This window comes from Adiantum capillus-veneris, chromosome 12 (genome assembly GCF_014529385.1).
Source record: "Adiantum capillus-veneris isolate H3 chromosome 12, ASM1452938v2, whole genome shotgun sequence".
Classification (NCBI taxonomy): Eukaryota; Viridiplantae; Streptophyta; class Polypodiopsida; order Polypodiales; family Pteridaceae; genus Adiantum; species Adiantum capillus-veneris.
This window is the reverse complement of record NC_140942.1, coordinates 68,124,054-68,134,928: the sequence shown is the minus strand read 5'-3', so window position 1 is coordinate 68,134,928 and position 10,875 is coordinate 68,124,054. Positions and strand designations below refer to the sequence as shown.

Sequence of the window (10,875 nt, the reverse complement as noted above, 5' to 3'; positions counted from 1 at the left end):
TGACTAACTTACTCACTTATTCTTTATATACATTTAAGAATAAGGAGTGACTGCTTCTTTAAGCCACTCTTCCCACTCCACACTGTGTTCTCTCTCTCTCTCTCTCTCTCTCTCTCTCTCTCTCTCTCTCTCTCTCTCTCTCTCCACATATGCACTGCATTCGTACATCCCTTCAACTGGTATGAAAGTGCACGACAATGACGGGGAGCATGACGGTGTCAAGAGCTTTGAGGTAATAGCTGGCTTGGTCTTGGCAGTGGAGTGATCAAGAAATCTTGGAAGCTTTGTGAGAATGCTATAGGAGCTTGCGAGCTCAGTTGAGAGTTATGTATGCTCTTGTGAAAGATCAGAAGACAATGTGGAAGATAGTGTGTAGGTGAAGGTGCTGCTTTAAAATTGTATGTACGCAGCAACACTATTTTGCAGATCGTTTTTCTCCTTGTAGAGTGAAGATCTGAAATTCTTTTGGAAATTCCCCTTCGTTTTGACGGGATTTACAACTTTGAAGAAGAAACTTTTTGCAAATTTCTCACCGTTTTGCTGATGTTCAGCTCAAACTGAATGTATGTATGAAATTTCAGGTTTTCTACTTCGCGTAGTGGGTGAGTATGATGCACTTTCGAGAGCATGATAGCTGCTCGGAGTTGGGTGCATAAATTTTGAGGTTGAAGATGCAATTCTAGCTTGTGCAAAGCTTGATGTTTGAGGTTTTTTTATGAGGGGACGTTTGGAAGACCAAAATTATGCTCTTATTAAGCACGTGCTCAAGTATAAAATTCTCTCTATTTGCATGTGACTTGGAAACTAGTCTTTCCTCAACACTATCTCACACGGGCATGGGCATGGGCAGGAGGGGATCAACGACCCATGCCTATTTCCCGGAGCGGGGGCATCGTGGGCCGTCCGATGTTGCAACGCGCCCTGAATTTACCAATTTGCCCGAATTTACTAAACTGACCCGAATTTACACAGCGACGAGTTCATCATAAAGGAAGCCCTTCTTCCAATGCTTTCAATAAGCACGCGCAAGTGAGGTGGTTAAGGTGATAAGCCTGCAAAGGTGATCTTCTGGGTTCGATTCCAGGGGAGGAGGTTGTTGGGGGGGGGGGGGGGGGGAGGGCGCCCAAATTTACATGTTTTGATGCACCCAAATTTACCTATTTTCCCTAATTAACACAAACCGCATCGAACGCCTCATATCACACCCGATCCCCGAAATGGGCATGGGCCATTGATCCCCTCGTGCCCATGCCCGTGTGGGACATAGTGAGGAGGCTAGTCTTTTGAAGGACATTCCATTGTTTTGTAACACTATGTACTAACACTTGGCTTTTACAAACTTCAAAAAGATATAGGAATTTTATGATTTTTTTGGCAAAACACCTGAAATTTTATTAAAATTTACGACTTATAACCTACTGCACCCATCTTGGTGGGGGCAGGGGACTTTGGTGTGTAAATACCCTAACCTAATGTGGGTCCCATTTTTGTGCAATTACTCATCTTTTTGGATGTGAGGCCTTTCTAAATGGCTAGCGCGTAGAGCCCATATGACACTTTGCAATGTGGGCCATCTATTTGCTCTTTTAGATGTGGGGCTTTTTGGGCGGGATAGATAGCATTTTGTGTGTTATGGGTCCTCTCATTCTCTTTCTAGATTCTCTCTCTCACACGACGCACACTCTCTCTTGTAAATTCCTAAACCCTCCTTTTTGTCTCGTCCTCTCTTTATAGGCCACTTGCCTTCCCCATATCTTCCCTTGCGTTGGCTGTGGGGCACTTTGGCTATCATTTGGTTTAATATCTCTCGTCTGCATAGGGCTTGCGTTTTAAAATCTCTCTCCCCTCTCTCGCTTTTGGGCAGGTTAGGCGGGCTTCTCTCTCCTCTGAGCCCTCTCAATACGCATACACCATTTGGATCTCTCTGTGGGTCTCTCTCTTTCTCTCCTTATCATTTGAGTTGAGTTTCGTTTGTGGTTCTACCCGTGCACTGAGAGCAGATGCGATGTTTTTTTGTATGTGTGAGCATTGAAACTCAAAGCAAAGTCTCCACCTCTGAATGAAACAGTTCACCATGAGCTCACCTGCAGCGCACCATGCCCCTCATGACGCAACCCCCATGCGCTCCCTCCACTTCGAGCCCCTCCCTGCTGCAGACGATTGCCCAGACGATGAGGTCTCCTACACCTCCATGCCGTTGGTTTCCCCCAATCATCACCATCGACACCATCCCCATTCTGCCTCAATGATGACCTCGCTTGATCGTCTCCAATTTTCCAAAGGTATGCTTAATACTACTCCTCTCCCTTCCTCATCTTCGTCATTGGTGAACCTTATGGTCGCGGCCACGGCAGAGGAAGGTGAGCCCGCATCTGTAGTGCTAGGGCTTGATTGCAGGTTAACAAATGGTAGGCCTCTGGCAAAATGTGAGGAAGGTGATGCAGCTGTGAAGATGAAGGAGCCGCTTGGCATGGATGGAAATTGTATCCGGCAAGGAGCCTTGGAAGGTCAAGAGGATGTTTTACTGCGAAGCAAGCAAATGGCTATGGAGGGCCAAAGAAACCCGCTTGCTATGGAGCTTCAAAGAAGCGAGGATTTATATAGAAGCAAGCAGATAGCTGCAGAAGATGAAAAAAACCAACAATTCAATGCGGAGGGCCAACATAGCAAGCAACTCGATGTTGAGCCGCAAAGAAGCAGGCAGTTATCTATAGATAGAGGTCAGGATGTACAGAGAACCAACCTGGAGGGAGAAAGAAGCCAGCACTCAGCCTTGGAAGGGAAGATAAGCAATAAATTAGATATGGGGGCACAAACAAACAGACAAACAGGTGTAGATGTGCTGAAAAGCCACCAATCAGATGTGGAAGCTCAAAAAAGCAAGCAACTTGCTATGGAGGAACAGTTTATGGTTATGGAGGGGCATAGAAACCTGCAACTGGCATTGGCAGAGGGAACATCGATACGAGGGCCTGTTGTAAAGAAGCCTCTGAGAAGCTCCTCAAAGGATAGGCATACGAAAGTGGATGGGAGAGGCCGACGCATACGGTTGCCTGCTATGTGTGCAGCAAGGGTCTTTCAGCTTACCCGTGAACTAGGCCACAAATCTGATGGGGAAACTATAGAGTGGCTACTGCGACATGCAGAACCCTCCATAATTGCGGCTACAGGTACTGGTACGGTACCGGCTTCTATGGTACTGAGCTCAGGCTCATTGCCCCATAAACAACATTATGTTCATGGCCACAAGGCAAGTTTCCCATGCCTGTCACCAACCCCGCACATCTTCCTTGCCAAGAAGGAGATGGAAGTCGATGGTGTGGCAGCTACAGGTCCTCTCTCACAAGAGGTTATCCTAGATACGAAGCCCAATCTGGAGCCAGATAGTCAAACTAGCAATGGAGGAAGTAGTGGTTTTGCTGGTCTTCATTGGCTTACAGAGAGGGGCCCCCCTCCGGAGGTACGTCTGCAAGGAGGCTCATCTGCTGATGAACATGCACAAAGAGGCCCCATGTCTGATGCACATGCACAGAGAGCACTCTCTTCAGACTTGCAATTGCAAAGCAAGAAGAGAAAGAAACTCAAGCCTGCAGCGTTTCTAGCTTCTCATGTGGTTAAGCAAGAATCGAGTCATGGTGATTTTGAAGATATTGATGGGGGCCTACAGCAAGAGGAGGAGGATGATGATGATGATGATGATGAAGATGGTGAAAGCAGTCCTGTGTTTCCTACAGCAAAACGGTCTGCTCTTTATCCTCATGCTGTTGCAATGAACACAACAGAAGTAACTGGAGGAGCAGCAGGAGCAGGGATGACTAATTCAGGAGTCCTATGGAGCAACAATGCAGTGTGGAATGTGCCATTTGCATACCATGTTGGTATGACCCCTTTGTATATGCCAAGGGGAAATTTTTCAGCCAGCTTGGGCATTGAGACTCCGTATCAATCATTTCCAGTGTCGACAAACTTCCCTTCTGTAACTACACATTATTCTTTTCTTTCACCACATCAAAACGATCACGATCGTCTTGGTTCGGTGAACTCGCCACCATCTGTCTCAATGGAAAAGAGTGGGTATTATACAGCAGTGCAAAATTTCCAACAGCGACAGCAGGAGGAGCATGTGGTGTCCAATCATGATGGTCTTCAACTTAATCATCCTCAACGTCAGCAAAATGAGCACCAACATGATGAAGATACAGCTGAGGAGACACTGACAAGTTCTTAGTATGCAGTGTCTATGTAAATGCTATGTAGTGTATGCTACCATTTTTGTCCTTGCACTATCTTATGGAGTCTGCCGCACCTTCTGACATCAACCATTAGTATTGTGCAATGGACCTGATGCTTCCATGGCACACCAGATAATGGTGATAGGGACAGTTTTTCCGGAACAGTGTGGTTGAGAACACTGTCTTTTCTTGTACGAGGCTTTGTAAATCTCCTGGGTATGAGAAGGTGCACAAGAGGTTGTGTAACAATTTATTGTGATAATCAGGCGAGCAGGTAAATATTGAAATACAATTGATTTAGTGTGAGAGCACGAGAGATTTCTTCTGATGTCATGGCACACACTAAATGGTCTTCTCACTTTGTTTAGAAAGGTATTTTCATTGTCTTTATGACTCGAAAGTTTTTACCTGCTTGTATTCCTTCGTGCACTTTAGACTTCATAGGGAGAGCTCGTTATATGTATGAATCTGGAGGGCAGGCTGAATTGTTTGCATATGCAGAGCCTTCCCTCCCATGCCAGGTCACCAGTACCACCCTGGTGGGGACCCCAGGGCCCATACCCCCTGGCATGGCTCCTAATGGTCTGGAAGACCAGGCTGGCCCTGTCCCTGTGCTGTTTTCTGGCCCTAGTTTTCGGCTTAACGACAAGTGGGCAGCCACGGTCCTGGCATGTTGCATGCTCTGGGCTTTGGACTGTGAGTTTATATCCTTGCATTCTTTGATCGATGTGGTTGATGGTGTTTCTAAATTGTCAATTCTATTGTCAGTGTTAGGGATGGTGTTGAGAGTCTTCTGCTGAATGGGTACCTTGCGATACTTCGCCTTGCCTACTCAAGTATTGTATAGACATGCAGAAAAGGGTGTTCCTGGGTTGGGTGGAGGAGTTTAGAAAACAACCTTTTTCTTTTCGTCAAGTCTAAGGGGTGCAGACACACTTGCGCGGATTCCAGGTGACGGCTACAAGGGTGAGACAAGTCTCAATGCACTTTCCAAATCATTTGGAGCCTTGTGCCACATTCGTACATTCCTGACATTAAATGCTAACAGTCTGTCTTTGTAGGTCTGCTCAATTCAGCTCATTAAGGGTAGATTTGACGTCATGTTCTTAAGCTATTTGTGTCAAAGTTGACGATGTGGAAGCGTAGAGAGAGAGAGAGAGAGAGAGAGAGAGAGAGAGAGAGAGAGAGAGAGATGGGTCTGGGTACAAAAATAAAAATGAAGTGAAGTAAAGTGAAAGACTAAAATCATCATCATTATCAACATCATCATCAATGCCCAAGGATGCCCGGCATAGGGCATTGTCCGAGAAAGTGCTGCATCGGTCGCTGAAGAGCTTCGTCAATGTCTGCCTTTGTAAATTGTCATACTGGGCGTCTCCCATGTCGTGCTAGAATAGTCCTAATCCTCTGATGGAGCCTCCGTTGATGTTGTGGTCGCCCTCGTAGACGTGGGCGTCTAGCTCTCCCAAGCTCAGTGGCTCTGTCAACTAATATACCTATGGTATAAGTGTGCTTTGAAGTTTGCTGTGAAGCATGCTCATCTGGCTGTTGAGTCCTTGCTCTAAAGAAGTCAGTAATTCCCTTATGTGAATGTCTCCCATTGCCTGATCTCCTCAAGAGATTCTCCCTGTGTTTGCGTAGCTCGAGCAAAAACAACCCGAGGCATCTCTGATCCTGATATCTCATGACTCCTAAATCTGCCAATCTCAATCTCTAGCTGATGCGATAGCATCTGACCAATAGCACAATGATCCCATAGGATAAATGAGTGTCCATATAGGCCGGTCTGATCAATATCCATCTTCTGTTAGTTGGAGAAGATGCTCTCTGTAGAAAGCCTTCTTCGTACCCATCTCCTGCGTTTGTTGTATCCATGCACTCTTGGTATCTAGCTGAATCAAATCGTGACGTATGAGTCTAGTGCTCTGTGTCAGTGTGAGAGAGAGGGAGGGTGTATCCACGGAGTATTGGAATGGGGGCAGTCTATCCATGCTGAAGCCATGTGACTGAAACCATGATGTCATCTGCCCATACGAGCATGCTGTGTCCCCCTGTAGCGCTAGCTATCGAGATGACTCAAGGGCTAGCCGAGCATATCTGTCTCTGGGGAGGTTCCATAAGTTATGCATGAAGGATATTGATCTAGTAAGGGCCTCGACCACGAGAGGAGGGGCAGCTAGCTTGGCTGAATAATCTCTTGTGGCACTGAGGCCTTAGCCCGAAACATCCGAGAGATCATAGAGACTAGAGGCCTCTTCATGCATCTCCATCCATCAGTGCTACCAGATTTGCCGCAGTGGTCCACCGAGGGTAAAGCATAGCTGAAGCCACTAGAGTGTCAAAAAGCCACCGCTTTGTTTGAGGTTCGTGAAACTGAACTTGCGAACACATCTTCTCCAATCCTCCCAAGGCTGCATAAGCTCTCATCAATCTAGTTTTTGCTGCTCTCCTCTATGAGAACACCGGTCCACTGAAGACTACCCCAAGATAGGTGTATGCATCTGTATAGTCCACCGTCTCCTGGCCATATGTAAAAGTGGGTGCTGACCTCTTGACCGTGCTCATGGAAGAGTCGCCATACCTCGCCTGAATCTTGCCTCAAAAACAACTGATATAAATCTTGCTCTAGTCGAGCTAGAAATGCCCTCTTCTTTTGTCGTACCAAATGCCGAGAAGTAATCCGTGAGTGCCTGTGAGTAATGACTCCTAGGAGTACCTCCCTCTGAAGTCGGGCTCTGGTCTTTGTGCACTCATCATACCAGGTATCATATGAGAGAGAGAGAGAGAGAGAGAGAGAGAGAGAGAGAGAGAGAGAGACCAACTGGGAAATGAATTAGTAATTAGTCAATGGGGGCAAGGTATTACTTATATACTAGCCCAGGGGCCCTTGGGTGCCCCCCTTAGTAAATTGCCCTACCCAAGACTTTGACAAATATGTAAAATAAAGCCAAAATAAATATTGGAATCACATTGGGCCAGTCACTTGATATGCTATAACTTGAGGTCTCCTCAATCTCGGTAAGATGAACTATTAGTTCGATATTCAGCTCACTAAGGGTCGATTTGACGCCATGTTCCTAAGCTATTTGATCTTGATATTGTTCGTTTGTTAGAGATGTCAGGCCGAGATTCAGCCAAGAGTGTTGCATTTTAGTGGTGGGTTGGTACTATTAATTTGATAATCAGCTCAGTAAGGGTAGATGACATCATGTTTCTAAGCTATTTGATCTTGCCATTGTTTACTTGACAGAGATGTCAGGACAGGGTTGAGCCAAGAGTTGCAATTTATTGCTATTCTCCACGGTTTATCCCTTCTCAGTTGTGGGGTACTTAGTTGTTCATTTACCTGTAATTTTAGGACACGATTTGCGCAAGAGTGTTTTGTTTTGGTGGTGGAGAGGTAGTGTCTCACTTGTGGGTGCTTAATTTCCAACCACGGGGATTCTCAAAATTAATTCCTGAAGAATTAGAGGCTGAATGGACCCAAGTAACATAGTAATGAGCAAGTAAACGCATTATCGTTTTTGTGCATACAGCTGAAGGCTTCATCTTGTTGCAGTATGTGGTACTATATGTTGGTAGTTTGCTGATTTATTAACATGGTTATTATTGTGCTCTCACATTGGCTGCTATGTGCCACACTTTCAATGTACTCAATACCTCATATCGAAAAACTTCATGTCACATTGAGATGGTACAATTAAAAATCAGAGTATGATTTACTGTGACATGATCCGTGAAAAGCTCTGCAGCTCCTTTGTATCAGAGCTTTAATGTTCACCTCGTCCATTGGTTACAACCAGCCATTATGGGTTTTTGACACCGTTTGTCAACAGTACTCCCTAACAATATGAGACTCATGCTACTCATGGGCAAAGCATAATGAGAAGAAAGTCATATCAGAATAACATTGTAACTGTGGAGGATTGGGTTGTGAATGTTTATCTGTAAACGATTCAGTCTTCAATTCGAGTGTTTTAGGTTTTGTGAATTCAAAGCTTGCTGGCTATTGATTTATTGGCCACTCAGGTGCTTTTTACTGGGAGTTGAGGAGCCTTGTGTCATCTTCAAAACCCTTCACCTTAAATTGAAGTTGATGTGAAAAAACCAATGAGGTTGTCTCTTCAGATAATGATGCTGCAGCTTGTAGTAACGTTATTAAAGTTCATTGTTGTGTCCCTAGTTGTAGTATATGGCTGTAAGGTCTGATTTTTACAACTGTGACGCGTAGCAGGTTTGCACCAGTAAGGTTTTTCTAATTGTGGAATAATGTGCCCAGATTTTCACATGGTTCCCATCAATCATCATGCGTGCATGTGGAATGTGAAGCCTTCTTCTAACAAGTACATGTTTGCTTACTAGCCAGCAGTAGCTGGAGTATCAGGGAGGCATCCATTTATTTATTGCACACAATCGATGTAAACTGTGCTTGTATCAGGGATGCATCCATTTATGTATTGCATACAATCGATGTAAACTGTGCTCTTTTTACTAAAAGCGGATTGGATTAAATTTCTCTATGCTGCAGATTTACATCTGTACCTTTCAGTGGCTAATTGTACGTGTTTTGTTGAAGATACACAATACACTCACATAATCTCAGGTTGACCCTCGGGGAATGTGCCTTGGTTATTTGATTTTGGCATTTTCGCTCGCCAAAATCAACAGAACAGGATTCAGTGAAGATCATGCTTGTAATCTGGTGGTTCCATTCTCTCTGTCATATCCTTGTTGTACGTAGAGGTGGGAGGTGTAAAGTGCTTGCATGATTATCAAGGTTCTTACTAATGCAGCCACAGGTCACTTTTAACTGCTGCATTTGCAGGTGCTAGTTAGTGTTGGCAGAAGATCTGGCTGTGTTTGTGTGGTGATAGCTCGAATCTGGCAGGTGCGCCTCTGGAAGACTAGTGTTCCTCATAAGTCAAAAAAGGTTAGAAAGTTTTTAAGGTCTTGGTAATTTGTAATGTTCTCTTGCGATGACAATTAAGTCGTTCTATATAAAAGTTTATTGTTTCTTTGTGCAAGATCTTTGTTGCTTTTTGGCACTTTAGACACGGCAGCTTTTTGACTACTTGATTCCTCCTAGGGAATTAAGACACAACAAGTTTTGCAGGTTATGGTATTTGAGACCAGCTTTGCAGGCGTCATGATGTGGCACCACATGTATAGCAGGTAGAGGTAGAAAGAGAGATGATGCGGCAAGAGGAGCCTGATGATGTGGCTGAAAGATCAGAGGCTTAGAGAGCTAGGAAGGAAGCAAAGAAGAGAAGGAGAAGGCGACAGAGGCAAACAGGGGTGCCTCCAGTTAGATAGGTAGACAGTTCCTAGGGCGTTTTCCATACATGATAGACATCATGTTCCTCTTGCTGGCTCAGATGTAAGGAATCGAGAAATGATGCACGTACTAAACTATGCAAGTACTCGCAACCAGGTTCGAGCAAAGCTAGAAGCTATTATAGATGAGTGTCTTCTGCAAGATGACCAACTATTACAGGTTGAAGATGCTTTCCATGAAGTGGCTGTTATATAGGGTACCATGTGTTATGTGCAACGGAAGTGATTGATGGTGTATGCTCAGGATGAGTGCTGAGTGCGAACTCAAGGTTCCTATCACTGATTGTGCGACTTCCTTTTACTTCGTGAGAATTGTGCGATAGACTAGAGAGGAGAGAGAGATACCGTGAGTGAAGGTTCTGACACACACACACACACACACACACACACACACACACACACACACAGAGAGAGAGAGAGAGAGAGAGAGAGAGAGAGAGAGAGAGAGAGAGAGAGAGAGAGAGAGAGAGAGAGAGAGAGAGAGAGAAATGAAATGTTATATTAAACGTCTTCAAAAGGCCAAAATGACCTATGAGACCAAACTGATACAATCTTGGTGGATCTAATACAATGTCTGGGTACAAAAATAAAATGAAGTAAAGTGAAAAACTAAAATCTAAATTGCAAGATGTGAATTAAGCAGCTAGCTGGAACTGTGTAGGATATGAGTGGGGGGGGGGGGGGGGGGGGGGTGTGAAAGTAGTGACTGGGGGCTAATACAACACAATGTGGGTGTGCGTGTGGGAATATAATGGGTGAGGGCTGATACAAAGGCTGATACAAGATGAGTAGGATATACAATTCTCAAAAGAGCTAAATCATAGGAGATCTATCATCGGTTGTTGGCGGATCTCATTAATCTCCTCCATGGTCAATAGTCTGACCGGGCGTCATGCATGTCTGGCCAGAGTCCGAATCTTCTGATGCAGCCTCTGTCGATGTTGTGTAGTCTTCCGTAGTTGTGGGCGTCTAGGTCTCCCTAGCTCGGTCGCTCGATTGATCAACGTGCCTCTGGTGTGAGGAGAATGTGAGCTCTGCTGTGGTAGTTGCACCTCTGGCTGCCCAATGTCCACTCCAAAGAAGTCTGTGATGCGTCTTTGAGATTGGCTAGCCTCTCCTCTCATCAGGCTCTCTCTTAGTGTGCGCATCTCGAGAAAAAAAAGACCCTGACATTTGTGGTCCTCATACCCCATGACTCTAGAGAGTGGTCCAAAGTCCTCTCTAAATAGGTAGTGAAAGCGGTCTCGTATCTCATAGTAAACTGGGTAGTGGCATGTGTAGTGCAACTCTGTCTCAGGCTCCATGTGAC

The 10,875-nt window shown here is 45.1% G+C and overlaps 1 protein-coding gene across 1 annotated transcript; it reads left to right on the top strand.

Moving 5' to 3' along the window:
* The first annotated feature begins 1,836 nt into the window (after window positions 1-1,836).
* LOC147445877 (uncharacterized) lies at window positions 1,837-10,060 on the top strand. The gene has a single exon (XM_086525230.1). It carries the CDS (start codon window positions 2,060-2,062, stop codon window positions 4,226-4,228), a length of 2,169 nt encoding a protein of 722 aa, XP_086381356.1. The 5' UTR covers window positions 1,837-2,059; the 3' UTR covers window positions 4,229-10,060.
* Window positions 10,061-10,875: the final 815 nt, after the last annotated feature.

Bases quoted from the DNA above. Each gene is read 5' to 3' on its own strand.
- LOC147445877 (XM_086525230.1), top strand. From the start codon at position 2,060: ATGAAACAGTTCACCATGAGCTCACCTGCAGCGCACCATGCCCCTCAT.